Here is a 15,690-nt window from a genome sequence, read left to right on the forward strand (position 1 = left end):
TAGGACCTGTAACATAATTTTAATTTTTGTAATAGATAGGGATTCTTAGTCGCAAGAATGCTAGTTTCTGACAATTATTTCTTTATTTTGCAGACACAACGGCAGACAAAGCGTTTGCAAAACATGGGATATTCACAATGAATATTAACTCCTTCTTGCTGATTTCTCAGAGTGACACTTGCACTATTTCTTAAACTGACAGAAGTCTTCAGTACATCAATCAAATTTGATTTATAAGCCCTTTTTATACAGAACAAAAATATTAAACACAACATGCAAGAATTTCAAAGATTTTTCTCAGTTACAGTTCATGTAAGGAAATTTGTCAATTTAAATAAATTAGGCCCTAATCTATGGATTTCACATGACTGGGCAGGGCCCGGCCCATGCACTTGGCAGCCAGGCCCACCTACTGGGGAGCCAGGGACAGCCAATGAGAATGAGTTTTTCCCCACAAAAAGGATTTATTACAGACAAATTCAGTGTACATTATCAACAGCTGTCACAAAGTGATTTAAATTAACCTGACCCAGACTCCAAAGAGCAAGCAGAAGAACAGTGGCAAGGGAAACCTTGTAACCTCGAGAATAACCAGACTCAGAAGGGGATACTCCAAAATCTGCTTTTTAGGGGGTCATTGGGAGTTTGACACACTGATCTAAATCATTGTGGTGTAAGATTAAAATAATTCTCAGTAAGTTATGTTTATAGCAAGGCTTTGTTTATTGCCGTTTTAGTCTTTTTTTTTTTGCTTCCTTAGTGTAAATCATTGCATTATTTAGTTACATTTTGTGTAGATTTATTTATTCTTAATAATTTTCTAAAAGAGGTAGATTCTGTATAGATTAACGATGACATCCACTTCAATGCAGAGCTCTGTGTTAGTGTATTTATTTGTATGTTTGTAAATACATGTATTGCACCTTTGCGATAAAGAAATGGACTAAATGTTCCCCATCTTTTTTCATACACACACAGAAAAAGAGTGACCATGGTTCTTTTCTCTATTACAGATAAAATATTTATTTATTTCACTTTAACACAGAATATTACCTTATGTAAAAATACAATTTATATCACAATTATAGACTACGTATAAACCCCTGAATAAAACTCTTTGGCGACATTCACATGTCAGAATTTGAAGAAAACTTCATGATGGTACACAGTGTGATCATTGCATGTTCTTAACCAACTGTCAAATTCATTATAAAACGCAGCCGCCCAAAATTGTCCGCATGCCAGTAAACGTATTTCTTAATTTTTTTCTACAAACATGTTTTAAAGGGTCATAGATACAGATTCCAACAATGCATTATAAACCAGTTTAAGATTTGGAGCCGTCTGAACACTAACATGTTGGTTATACTATCACTGATCACCAGCGTCTCCAAAGATGTCATTCTTCGTGCGCTCCATCTCTGCAAAGTCAAACTCAGTGCCCATCACGCGCTTGTAGATGTCCTTGATGTCGTCACAGGTGGTCTCGAAGTGGGTCGTTGCATCATACGTACGGGAGATAAATATCTGCAGATATCCCAGATGCATAGAAGGGAAGGGGGGGGGAGTCAAACCAATGATTTATACAAAACATGTCTACAGGACTATGAATGAATAGGCTATAGCTAGGTTTCCATCCAATTGGCGACAGATTTTCATGCAAATATTCCCACCAGTGCTATGTTTTCACCAAATGGACACAATGTATTTTTTTCACTTAAATGTTCATGTAGCAAATAAAAATCTAAAGTTCAATGCGTTTCCACCACATTTTCAACTCTACCTAAAAAATGTTGTGTTACATAGCAAAATGTGCCTACTCCTGGTCTTGGCACCTGCACTCTAGCCAATATCTTGCAGATACTGTAGTGCGAGTAGGCTGTGTGGGTTGGCTAGTCTACATTATAAGATTATTATGGATAAGAGCGAGAACATTTTTATTTGTCAAACGGCAGTCAAGCATCAATCATAACGTCACCAGAATAAGACCCTCGATATTTATTGGAAAGCAGCATCAAACTTATCACCCTGTGAAATTCATCACCATTTATAGTATTTCATCTGTAGCCTAATAAAACTGCATGGTTTCCCAAGTCGTAGTGGGAGGACCACACACCATATCACTTGACTCCAAATTTACCTCGATATGCTAGTTTTTATATCAATATTTTCCCGCATAAAGTCATTACCACCGCCATTTCAGACACAAAAAGATCCCACCATGTCGAACGAACAAATTACCTGTCGCCATTTATAAAATTACACCAAAAGGTCCTGTTTCCATTACAGCTATCATTATTTGTTTTTTTAAATATGACTTGACTCGTATAAAAACTGGATGGAAACGTGGTTAGTGTTCAGAAAATGTTTGCGCCTCGATTTCAAAGTGCAGCCCAACAAGAGGATTAGGAAATATGCACTCACCTGGCTGTCTTTTCCCATGTCAGTTGGTGCATACTGATCGCTGATGCTCACAAACCTGAGGAGAAGGTTTCAACAGGGTAAGGAAACATGAATTTGGAACCAACAAAGTGCGTTACACCTCAGTCATGTGAAAATAATATTACAGCATTGAGTTCCAGTGATGTGAGCCCTAACATACTACAGTGCATTTGGAAAGTATTCAGACCCCCTTGACTTATTCCACATTTTGTTATGTTACAGCCTTATTCTAAAATTCATGAAAACAGTTTTTTCCCCCCTTAATCTACACACAATACCCCATAATGCCATTGACATTTTTGCTAATGCATATTTTTTTTAACTTGAATAAAACATTTACATAAGTATTCAGACCCTTTACGCAGTACTTTGGCAGTGATTACAGCCTCGTCTTCTTGGGTATGACGCTACAAGCATGGCACACTTGTATTTGGTGAGTTTCTCCCATTCTTCTTTGCAGATCCTCTCAAGCTCTGTCAGGTTGGATGGGGAGCATCGCTGCACAGCTATTTTAGGGTCTCAAGAGATGTTCGATCTGGTTCAAGTCCGGGCTCTGGCTGGGCCACTCAAGGACATTCAGAGACTTGTCCCGAAGCCACTCCTGCGCTGTCTTGGCTGTGTGCTTAGGGTTGTTGTCCTGTTGGAAAGTGGGGTTGTTGTCCTTAGGGTTGTTGTCTTGTTGGAAACATTCGCCCCAGTCTGAGGTCCTGAGTGCCCTAGAACAGGTTTTCATCAAGGATCTCTCTGTACTTTGCTCCGTTCATCTTTCCCTCGACCCTGACTAGTCTCCCAGTCCCTGCCACTGAAGAACATCCCCACAGCATGATGCTGCCACCACCATGCTTCACTGTAGGGATGATGCCAGCTTTCCTCCAGACCAAAAAGTTCAATCTTGGTTTCATCAGACCAGAGAATCTTGTTTCTCATGGTCTGGGAGTCCTTTAGGTGCCTTTTGGCAAACTCCAAGCGGGCTGTCATGTACCTTTTACTGAGGAGTGGCTTCCGTTTGGCCACTCTACCATAAAGGCCTGATTGGTGGAGTGCTGCAGAGATGGTTGTCCTTCTGGAAGGTTCTCCCATCTCCACAGAGGAACTCTGGAGCACTGTCAGAGTGACCATCAGGTTCTTGGTCACCTCCCTGACCAAGGCCCTTCTCTCCCGATTGCTCAGTTTGGCCGGGCGGCCACTTTAGGAAGAGTCTTGGTGGTTCCAAACTTCTCAAATTTAAGAATAATGGAGGCCACGGTGTTCCTGGGGACCTTCAATGCTGTACCTTTTTTGGTACCCTTCCCCAGATCTGTGCCTCGACATAATCCTGTCTCGGAGCTCTACGACAATTCCCTCAACCTCATGGCTTGGTTTTTGCTCTGACATGCACTGTCAACTGTGGGACCTTATATAGACAGGTGTGTGCCTTTCTAAATCATGTCCAATCAATTGAATTTACCACAGGTGGACTCCAATCAAGTTGTAGAAACATCAAGGATGAGCTGAATACTTAAGTAAATAAGGTACTTCTGTTTTTTTATTTTGAATAAACTTGAAAAAATGTCTTAACCTGTTTTCGCTTTGTCATTATGGGGTATTGTGTGTAGATTGACGAGGAAATTTTGTTATTTAATCAATTTTAGAATAAGGCTGTAACGTAACAAAATGTGGAAAAGGGGAAGGGGTCTGAAAACTTTCCAAATGCACTGTATAGAATCAAAGGCCTACTTCTGTTCAATGGGCTCCAATAGATCCAGGGCCGGTTTGAGCTCCTTCTCTGGGTCATTGGTCTCCACTACGCTGCTGGCGATGGCAATGTACTTGCCCTGCGCTGCCACGTTGTGGGCTGAGGAGATCATACACACGTAGATGTCTAAAATGAAAACACAACAGATCAGTGACATATCATTCACTAAGCTCTACTAGGTGGTGTTCAGTAGGATATAAAAACTAGCTAAATGTTTTGAAACTGAACATCTGCATTTTTTCCAGGGCCCTCCCCTTTTAAAAAATTCTATGAACACGGTCAACACCATTCAAAAAGTCACAACATATTTCAGTGACAACTTAAACACAACACAAGGATTTATGAAATGCTTATCTACTGCTTATGAATATGGTATGTATGGTTACGAATGTATTATTAAGTATTTATGTAGGCTAGGTATCCAGGAGTCTCACCGTGTTTCCTGTTGACCTGGATCTGAGGGATGATGATCTGGCAGGAGTTGACATCGCCGGTGTTCTTGATGGGGTGGCTCATGACACAGATGATACGGACCACTTGGCCGACCTTGCTGACTCTGTCCATGATGTAGCTGGGGTCACAGATCAGCTGCTTACAGTGGGCTATCTAAAGAGGGAAGGTGAGATGGTAGTGGTTAGGGTTATAGGTAAGGTTAGGATGGGTTAGGGTGAAGTTTACGTTTTGGGTTAGCCAACTTCCATCTGGAAACATTCAAAATCTGTTGGTTGTATACACCGCCCTAATTAAATCGCCATTAAGAACTAATATCAAACAATATTTTATATATACACATTTGACAAAATCTTACCTCTCCCTCTGACTTGACCCCCACTACCTTTCCATTCTCCATAACAATCTCCTCTATGGGCTTGTTCAGCATGTAGGTCCCACCATAGATAGCACTCAACCTAGAGGAAGAGAAATACATTCAAAGACACAGGTGAATAGTGGAGCATGGTATTGGTTCATATTATTAGTGCCGCTGAGCAGACGCTTTTACACTTATGGTGCAGTGAGTGTACACATTTTCAGTGTGAGTATGTGATCCCTGCGGGAATTAAACCTTGGGCTCATCAACCAAAAGGCTTAAGATGGACAAATGATAATGGCGGGGAGGAGGTAAACAAGTGAATCTTACCTGGCAAAGCCTTGTGGCAGCTCCCCCAGGCCGTAGAGAGGGTAGAGGTAAGGACTCTTGCCGTATCTGGCCAGAGACTCACTGTAGAGCTTAATCCTGTTGATGGTGTCGATGCAGGGCTGATCCAGGTAGCTGAGATCAAACAAAGAGATAACACTTCGTTATAACGTTCATGAATAAGCCATCCTAAATGCTTCTAAATATTTTAAATTTGACACTTGTTAAAATGTAAAGTCCCCATATTTGGGGACCCTATTAGATTTGTTTTATTCAAATCAGTCTGGTATGAGAATGCTACCCCTATCTGCAAAAGCTGGGTGTCTGCGGAAAGCTGACTATCTTGGCTATTGATTGGTGCCTACAAATCTTTCATGTGACTTACTACCCTATTTGGGCATTCACAATAAATAAAATGATAAATAGAACAGCAAGAAACATAAAAATATATATTAAAGTTGATACACAAGTAGTAAGGGAAGTGAAACAGCCTATGTGCCATCTCAACTCAAGTAGTGGTGGTGATGACGGCACAGTCTGTGTCCGAAAAGGCAACCCTATTCCCTATACAGTGCACTACTTTTTACCAGACCCCTATGGGCCCTGGTAAAAATTTGTGCACTATATATTGTGAATAGGGTGCCATTTCGGATACAGCCACTTACTCGTCTGTCCTGTAGAGCGCGAGGGCGTGGCCAGTGAAGTCCATCACATCCTGGCCCAGGCTGAACTTCTTGTACAGGTCACGCATTGTCGCCTTGTTGGGGTCGACACCCTCCATGGTTTTGGGATCGTTCACATCATAGTTGGCAACGAAGATCAAGAAGTTCCTGAAACGTCTCTTCTCGAAAATCCCCATCAAACCTAAGCGGGTGCAAAAAAAGTCAGTGAGACAGAAAAATAAAAACCTTTTGAATTAAGACTAAGAATGTGGTCCTGTGTGGCTCAGGTGAAAGGTTGTGGGTTCATTTGTGGCTTAAATTCCTGCACTCACTCACCTTAACTCACTTTGGATAAAAGCTTCTGCTAAGTGGTATACACAGTGTACAACACATTAAGGACACCTTCCTAATATTGAATTGCACCCCCCACTTTTGCCCTCAGAACAGTCTCAATTTGTCGGGGCATGGACTCTACAAGGTGTCAAAAGCGTTCCACAGGGATGCTGGCCCATTTTGACTCCAATGCTTCCCACAGTTGTGTCAAGTTGGTTGGATGTCTTTTGGGTGGTGGAGCACTCTTGATACACACAGGAAACTGTTGAGCGTGAAAAACACAGCAGCATTGCAGTTCTTGACACATTCAAACCAGTGTGCCTGGCACTTAATATCATACCCCGTTCAAAAGGCACTTAAATATTTTGACTTGCCCATTCACACTGAATGGTACACATACACAATCCATGTCTCAACTGTCTCAAGGCTTAAAAATACTTCTTTAACCTGTCCCCCCCTTCATCTACACTGATTAAAGTGGATTTAACAAGTGACATCAACAAGGGATCATAGCTTTCACTTGGATTCAACTGGTCAGTCTACGTCATGGAAAGACCAGGTGTCCTTAATGTTCTGTACACTCTGTGTATAGCATAAGTTAATAGAATACTTGATTTACCCGACATAAAACCTTTTGCTAATCGAGTAGCATAGGTAATCCACATTATAATTGGTTACTATAAAAATAAGCAACTGAGAAGATAACTAGGGCTGTGGCGGTCATGAAATTGTGTCAGCCGGTGATTGTCAAGCAAATAACTGTCGGTCTCACAGTAATTGACCGTTAATTAACATAGGACATGCTAGATGTGTTCGTCTTCCACGCAAAGCCTACAAGCCACTGATGCAGACCTTTGGAACATCTACATTTTAAAAAGTCTAATAAATCCATGTAATATAGCATCACATTAAATCCATGATTTATTTTAGACAGGTCTAAAGAAAATGTAGTGTATTTCAGAAGAACAGAATAGCATACTCTGAGTTGTCCTTATGTTAGGCCCTGATCTGGCTGTGGGCTACTAGTTCATTTAGCAGACAAGATTTGCTTAGAATTCCGTATAAATATTTTATAGTATGAAGAATACAATTGAACAAAGCTGAATAAAATAGAAAGGATATTTTCTCCAAACAATGAGGGAGTGTGCCCATGCGGCTATTCTGTGTTGAACGGTTAACAAAGAAACAGTTCATTTCATATGCTTAATTTAGTTATTTATGTAACTTAAGTTGTGATACAAATGTTGGGCTATATGTTCTGATTTTTAATACATTCTAAAGCTGCATAATGCGACTCCAATGATGATTTGGAAAAAAGTAGCATGAAAGGCATGAGCTCTGCTTTGTTTCATGCAGCCAGTGGCCATTATGCCCTTGGGCTGAATATAATAATTACAATTCCCTTCTCTCCACTGCGTGCCGAAGCACCTCTCACTCACATGGCTCTCAGTCACGTGATCGGGTCTTTCTCACAGGCTACAAGTGAAGACAGACACATTGAGGACTGAACTGTGTGCGTCCTTATCCAATTCCGTGGCGCATATTGAAGATATTGGATGAATTGTCCAGATTTACTTTTCATCAGCCAACAAGATGAGTTGGCCTAACGAACAGCAAAGGCACTAGCCTATGTCAATATACTATCCCTCATAGTACAAAAAAGTTCACCTAATCTATTGTGTGAGAAATAAATATTCCAAACATAGTCCGGGATAGTTGTGGGATGCGATAGACCCAAAACGTATACAACCACAAACAAAAAAACAACAACCTTGTTTTAGGCAATGAGCCTGAAGCAAATTATAACATTTTAAGCTAAACGTTGATAAACTATTATCATGACATGCCCTCGGGGGAGAATCATAGCCCCCCCCCCCCCTCTCTACAGTTTTATGACAGGTCATAACTACCTGGTAGAAACCCCCCAGTATTGAGGGGGAGAGCCTACCAGAACAAAGAGCTTCTCTTCGTTCAAAACCCCTAATCCCCAAAATGGGAGAACTAAACAATATTTCTACTTTTGAGAATGTGGGAATGATCCGTGGACACTTAAGGGACAGTCATGTCGAGTGTGTTTCATTTGGTGATCTCATGAAGTACAGAAAACACACATAACTGTATCTCTTAAAGTAGTGATTCTCAACTGGGGGGGGGGAGGGTCGCAGGACTTGTGCAAGAATATATATATACATTATTTTGAACGGTAACCGCCACACCTAAACTTTTATTTTGAAAGGATACCGCCGCACCGCTTATTGTTGCTGACTTTACACAACGTTATGACGTGCGTGCGCTGCACTGCTTATTGTTGCTGACTTTGCACGTGCAGAACATCCGCAGCGATGAAGTGGCTAGCTACGTTCGGACTCGGAGGGTTTTCGCGCTGCACATACTCACTGACCAAAACAATAACGTTCTTGCCCCACACATACCCACTTCAAGTGGAGATTGCTGCGTTTCTTTCGGAAAACAAGTCACCTCTGGCTGAACATTTCGATTGTGAGAAGTAGCTCGCGATGGTTGCCTCCCTGGCAGATATTGGTTATCTGAATTCGCTCACTTTGTCAAAGCAAGGGACGGGGCACAGTCGATTTGAACAGAGGGACAGAGTGGATGCCTTCCAGATGAAGCTCACCGTTTGGGCAAATATTTCTAATGGGAGGATTGACATGTTTCCCAATGATGATTTCAAGATTCAGAATCTGATCAACAAAGCACACAGCGACACACTGAAAAAAACTGTTAAACAGCATCATGTCAAGCTGAAGGGAAAGTTGTGTGACTCCTTCCCGGATGAGAACAGGAGACGATTGGATACAAGGCCCCTTTCGAGTGGAGATAGGAAGCGTCACGTTGCTAAGCAAAGAAGAGGATCAGCTGGTGGAGCTGTCATTTGATCCTGGACTGAGCATGCGGATCCTGGAAACGACACTGCCACAGTTCTGGTGCAGCGTAGTGGGAGAGTATGCTGCTCTCGCCTGTCAAGCAATCAGAATCAATCATGTTACCATTTAGCACTACCTATCTCTGAAAGTGGCTTCTCTGCTATGGCAGTTGAAAACTAAAAGCAGAAACAAACTTAACAGCCAGCATGACCTCCGAGTTGCCCTTTCAAACATCACCCCAGACATGAATAAACTTATCAAACTGAAGAAACACCCCCAGTTTTCCCACTGATGGGCCACACACACACGTGCAATAAATAAACAGGTAAATGAGTTATTGTTCAGTATGTTAATTATTATTGTTAATTAATTCTGACATTCATATATACATTTCATTGAACTGGTTAAAAATTTACACCTTTTCAAGGTTGTGAAGCTATTCATATGGTAATTGCTGATTACGAAATCCTAATGATTGTTGTTTTTCTATTTTAAACACTGGTATGTGTTACTGTTCATTAACATTATTGGACTGGTTTCGATGCCATGTTCTGAATCTAATAATTTATTACACACACTCCTGAACTGGTCGCCTTAAATGGCTTATTCTCTTGGATTGATAAATGTTCTCTCAGTTAATATGGCTGTGTAATGACTTTCTTTAATACCATAATAGTAGCCCATTGAGACAGACGATTTTGCAAGTGAAGCCTGACCAAGACGGCAGCTGCAATACAACATTAAAATATAGCTGCAATACAACAATCCATAATATTGGGTCACGACTCAATTGTCATCGTAAATTTTGGGTCCCCAGGCAAAACCAGTTGAGAACCACTGTGTTAAAGTGTACATTTCCCAGCTGTCAGGTTTACATCTAAATATTGTGAAACGTTTGCGATTAAACATGAAACTATTTGTGAAAAGATGTAATGTGATGTTAACCTTCTAAATGAGAGTAAGGATTTTTATATAAAGATTAACTAGTCAGCGCCCACGCCCATGTGAGCATAGAAATTACGTCGGTGTCATGGAACCACCCTTTTCTACCCCAGAGTATAAAACCACCCGTGATGAAATTTACATTTCATGCCAGAGACCCGCGGTAAGCCGGACGTCTCGAATGGTTAAGAAGTCAGAAAACGCCAGGACGTCGTCCCCAAGTTGGAATGGCTACAATTCTATAGGCCACGGAGACCATACAGCTGTAGTTTTGGCTACATGGCTGGAAATGGTTAAACTGAGACTATTGATCACTACAGAATAAAAGCAAATCTTAGACACAATTACAATTCTGCAGCTAGAAATTACATAAATCCAGAATGAGAATACCGACGAAGCATCTATTCTATGAGAACATTACCGAATGGTACTCTGAAGTATCCATTCTAACCACCTACAACCATGAAAGACATTGTTACTTCTGGGAAAGTTAAGCAGAGACTCTGATGAACTCTACAGGACGATTGAGTGTTTTCAACGGAGAGACAACAACGACATACGGGTGTAAATACTGTATATACATTGCAATACTTCTCGAATGAGCGGCTGTTCATGTGCAAAGGATTAGCATTTCAATGATTATAATTATCCACTGTGTGTAGTGAATCCATTCGCTCTCGCAGTCCCCACCCCTTTCCTTTGCAGTCATATCGGCTTAGCCCACTAGGGACTTTTCTATCATTGTTAGTAACCAATATCTACTGTTTGTTTTATGTACTTAGTTAGTAAATAAATAATCAAGCCAATTTGTATATTGCCGATTCATGATTTTAACTAGGTTTCATGCAGATATCCAAGGGTTTGCGACATTCAGTAATGAGAACTGATGAGGCAATTAATAATCATTAATGGAAGACTAATTGATAAGATATTAAAATATCTGAAGAGTTAGTCGGGAAATTATAACTCTAACGCTAAACATTTCCCCGTGGTGCCCCGACTATATAGTTAATGTTTACATGATTAGTTTAATCACACAATAATTAAACCTAGAGAATATACAGTCTTCACATTTAAATATAATCCAGACAAGACACTATTAAGCTATTTATTCACATTATAAGTGCAGCAATGCGCACACGGCAGTAGGCTAAAAGCGCAAATGTTCCATAAGCAGGAAAACACCATTCTCAAAAGTGACCACAAATGCAATTATGAATGTAATGCTTTTATTATAAAGGTGCATTTTATGGTGAAAATGATCTTCCCCAAAATTAAAACTCACGTTTTCCACTTAGGCTCTACACCCTTTGTAAAGCGGATTAATGTGCTTCATTTTAAGAAGTTATTTGGCCACTTTAGTTGTGATACAAACCTTATCAAAACATATAGGCCAGGCTACATTAAGTGTGCGACTATGATTCGAAAAAGTCGCAAAAAGAAGCAAGTTTCTCATGCTGGGCATCATTCACAAGTGACAATAGGCTAATATTGTCACCCATCAGACTATTCTTGATTTAATATTGTATTTACAAATACAAAATAATATATGTGTGAAATTTGTTTTGATTTAGAATGGACCATTATCATGCACCTGTCTCAAAACAGGGTCAGTGGGAAACAATAGATGTAATCTATGCACTTAAATAGAGAATGGAGTACGTTTTTCCCGTGGCTCATTTTCATGCCAACCAAGCAGGCTATACTCCTGTTGTAAAGATAAGCACTGTGCTTAATAAACTCAGCAAAAAAAGAAACGTTCTCTCACTGTCAACTGCGTTTATTTTCAGCAAACTTAACATGTGTAAATATTTGTATGAACACAAGATTCAACAACTGAGACATAAACCAAACAAGTTCCACAGACATGTGACTAACAGAAATGGAAATAATGTGTCCCTGAACAAAGCAGGGGGTCAGAATCAAAAGTAACAGTCAGTATCTGGTGTGGCCACCAGCTGCATTAAGTACTGCAGTGCATCTCCTCATGGACTGCACCAGATTTGCCAGTTCTTGCTGTGAGATGTTACCCCACTCTTCCACCAAGGCACCTGCAAGTTCCCGGACATTTCTGGGGGGGAATGGCCCTAGCCCTCCGATCCAACAGGTCCCAGGCGTGCTCAACGGGATTGAGATCCGGGCTCTTCGCTGGCCATGGCAGAACACTGACATTCCTATGTTGCAGGAAATCACGCACAGAACGAGCAGTATGGCTGGTCGCATTGTCATGCTGGAGGGTCATGTCAGGATGAGCCTGCAGGAAGGGTACCACATGAGGGAGGAGGATGTCTTCCCTGTAACGCACAGCGTTGAGATTGCCTGCAATGTCAACAAGCTCAGTCCGATGATGCTGTGACACACCGCCCCAGACCATGACGGATCCTCCACCTCCAAATCGATCCCCCTCCAGAGAACAGGCCTAGGTGTAACGCTCATTCCTTCGACGATAAACGCGAATCCGACCATCACCCCTGGTGAGACAAAACCGCAACTCGTCAGTGAAGAGCACTTTTTGCCAGTCCTGTCTGGTCCAACAATGGTGGGTTTGTGCCCATAGGCGACATTGTTGCCGGTGATCGCTGGTGAGGACCTGCCTTACAACAGGCCTACAAGCCCTCAGTCCAACCTCTCTCAGACTATTGCGGACAGTCTGAGCACTGATGGAGGGATTCTGCGTTCCTGGTGTAACTCGGGCAGTTGTTGTTGCCATCCTGTACCTGACCCGCAGGTGTGATATTCGGATGTACCGATCCTGTGCAGGTGTTGTTACACGTGGTCTCCCATTGCGAGGACGACCAGCTGTCCGTCCTGTCTCCCTGTAGCGCTGTCTTAGGCGTCTCACAGTACGGACATTGCAATTTATTGCCTTGGCCACATCTGCAGTCCTCATGCCTCCTTGCAGCATGCCTAAGGCACGTTCACGCAGATGAGCAGGGACCCTGGGCATCTTTCTTATGGTGTTTTTCAGAGTCAGTAGAAAGGCCTCTTTAGTGTCCTACGTTTTCATAACTGTGACCTTAATTGCCTACCGTCTGTAAGCTGTTAGTGTCTTAATGACCGTTCCACAGGTGCATGTTCATTAATTGTTATGGTTCATTGAACAAGCCTCGTGTTTAAGCCTTTTACAATGAAGATCTGTGAAACAAGACAGGGTCCTGAAAAAGGAACGTTTCTTTTTTTGCTGAGTTTATTAGGAAAGTTGATAAATATAGAAAGCTGATCCTCTTTTTAATAGAGGCTATTGCATAGCCTGTATTGCATAGCCTGTCAAATATATTATGCAACATGAGCTCATGGGCTCTCATTAAGTGTTTGATTGGATTTGCATTGATGTGATTAGAGGGACAATAGAGTGCTGAGTAGCCTAATTGGAGAAGCCTAATTACCATGAATAAACAGTCACATGGAATTTGACTGACTTCATGATCTTTGACCGACGGTTTGGCGTTAATACAGCACCTCAACAGCCCTAGGAGTGACACAAATCTTTTTTTCTAAACTTGACAAAAAATGTATGCACTCACTGTACTGTATGTCGCTTTGGATAAAAGCATCTGGCATAGCCTATATTATAGAAATAGGCAAATGAAAATCCCATTGATATACTCACTGGAGGCTAGTGCCTCTGTCTCAGTAACCGGCACTTTGTAGATCGCTCCCTTCTTGTAGACATAGCTGCCCTCGATTACCTTGAAGTCCAGGTAACGGGTCACCTGAGTGATCAGCAACATTCGCACAAGCTGACCTGGGTATAGAAAAAAAAAAAAAAGAGGTAATGTTTGTTAAGGCATGCAATGGAAAACATGTCAAAACTATCCTGATGTATACCAAGACGAAACAAGCTGCTGAGGGAGAGGCCTTTGATATAATTCATAAAAAGTAGGTTACGTGGGTTGTGTTCATTAGGGCATGCGACAAATTTTTTTTTATAACATTTTGGACAAGTCCAAGTAGTCCCTTTCTGTACAGTCCCCTTTCTTCTGTGTCGTGGCTAATGAACACAAACCATCACTGAGGATTATATCTAGAATACCATGGGTGTATTCATTAGACGATGACCGTAGCAACAATTACAAAAAACATTTTGCATCAGAAGACCTTTACTCCAAATGTAAAACGTTTTGCAACGAAAACAAAAGTTTCTATTGGACAAATGCACGTTGGTTCCTCACAGTTTCATTCCGTTTGGTTCTGTTTAGGATCCTAGTGAATTGAATAGACCCCACATTGCTTTCCTACCATTGGCCATCAGAAACTTTGGGATGAGGTCCACGCTCCAGTCCCGACCTCTTCCCATGGACTCTGGAGGTTTGCCTGGAAGACTGAAGCGCTTGTACAACTGGAGGGGGACAAGAAGAAGACAAACAGAAATTATTAAACTTTGTATTATTACTTCATCAATTTCATTAATGACTTAGTTTATTTAACAATAAAACATAAAGCTGTCAGATTTTGAGTATCTGAAACTCTGTGCCTCAACTATTGATATAACACTGAGATGTGAGTGATAGCATACATAATGTAGCATATTACTATCGGTGTGATAGCACCACACAGTGGGGGCTGTGGAACCTAAGGTTAATAATCTAAAACCCTTTTGACACTACTGAGCCAAGTTAAACCAATTACTGGGTTGGCCTAGTTAAGGATCCACCATAGTTGCCGGAAGGGAATATGTGTAAAGAAAATATCCCAGTGAGCTAAGTATGGTTCAGCATTATAGTATGAAAAGGGTCATATTCATCTGGTGTGCCTTTGCTTACATCTTCCAGTGGCGTGATGGACGCACTCTCTGCTCCATAGTAAGAGTTCCTGTCCATATGAAGCACCTTCTTCCCCTTCACTGACATAATGCCAGACAGAATGCATTCCTATGGAAGAAAAAGATACGTCAGATAGCTAGGTAGCTACACATAAAGATATGTAAAAAAAAAAAATATTTATGTTTTAAATGTGTAAACAATTTAAACAACACAGTAAAGAAAAATGTAAGCCCAGCTAGCTAACAACACAACTAGCTACCGTAACTGATACAGTAACTACTTAGCATAGCTAATTAGCTACATTTTACTATAGGGAAAATAATTGGAAATACTGTTGTATGGGAGCTGTCCCTTGTTGCTGACTGGGGAAAGTATCACCACACTCGGATAACACTACTGAGAAACATAGTAGACACCGATTTCCTGAGAAACAAAATCTGAAATTTGAGATCTAACAAACGAGCAAGCAAGCTAATTTAGCACTAATGTTAGTTAGCGGCTTGTTGGCCATGACATTAGCCTACAGATTAGCCTACACACCTAGGTTAGTAGCTGTGACCATTGTTGGACGGTTGTACTATATTGCTTTTGTCAGTTCTCACCGTTAGGCCGGTCCCGAGAACAATAACATCGTATTCTTCATCCATACTGAGTGTCCTTCTGTACTTTATCCCTAAATATATACTTTTTGTTAGTGAAAATGGAATGGCTGTTTGATAGTTAAGAAGTTGTTCGGCTGCACAGCGCAGGTAATAACACCCGTGAACGTACCCTTCTTTGTGGGTTGGCGGAT

General features: G+C 41.2%; 2 protein-coding genes across 3 annotated transcripts in view; one reads left to right on the forward strand and one right to left on the reverse strand.

Annotated features, from left to right (window-relative positions):
• Nucleotides 1–948, forward strand: part of LOC139540373 (protein TASOR 2-like) — a 31,046-nt gene extending 30,098 nt beyond the window's left edge. For both annotated transcript variants that reach the window (XM_071344159.1, XM_071344160.1), the window contains exon 22: nucleotides 94–948. In XM_071344159.1, the coding sequence (XP_071200260.1) occupies nucleotides 94–194 (101 nt within the window). In that variant the 3' untranslated portion in view covers nucleotides 195–948. The remainder of the gene's footprint in view (nucleotides 1–93) is intronic.
• On the reverse strand, nucleotides 876–15,685 carry LOC139540377 (rab GDP dissociation inhibitor beta-like). Its single transcript, XM_071344163.1, has 11 exons — nucleotides 15,500–15,685; nucleotides 14,898–15,005; nucleotides 14,374–14,473; nucleotides 13,745–13,879; nucleotides 5,978–6,176; nucleotides 5,316–5,447; nucleotides 4,986–5,085; nucleotides 4,612–4,783; nucleotides 4,159–4,303; nucleotides 2,425–2,479; nucleotides 876–1,527 (listed from the first exon to the last, which is right to left on the reverse strand). The coding sequence occupies exons 1-11, from the start codon at nucleotides 15,542–15,544 to the stop codon at nucleotides 1,372–1,374; spliced, it is 1,347 nt and encodes a 448-aa protein (XP_071200264.1). The 5' UTR covers nucleotides 15,545–15,685; the 3' UTR covers nucleotides 876–1,371.
• Between the last annotated feature and the right edge of the window lie 5 nt (nucleotides 15,686–15,690).

The sequence above is a fragment of the Salvelinus alpinus genome, chromosome 15, assembly GCF_045679555.1.
Source record: "Salvelinus alpinus chromosome 15, SLU_Salpinus.1, whole genome shotgun sequence".
NCBI lineage: Eukaryota > Metazoa > Chordata > Actinopteri > Salmoniformes > Salmonidae > Salvelinus > Salvelinus alpinus.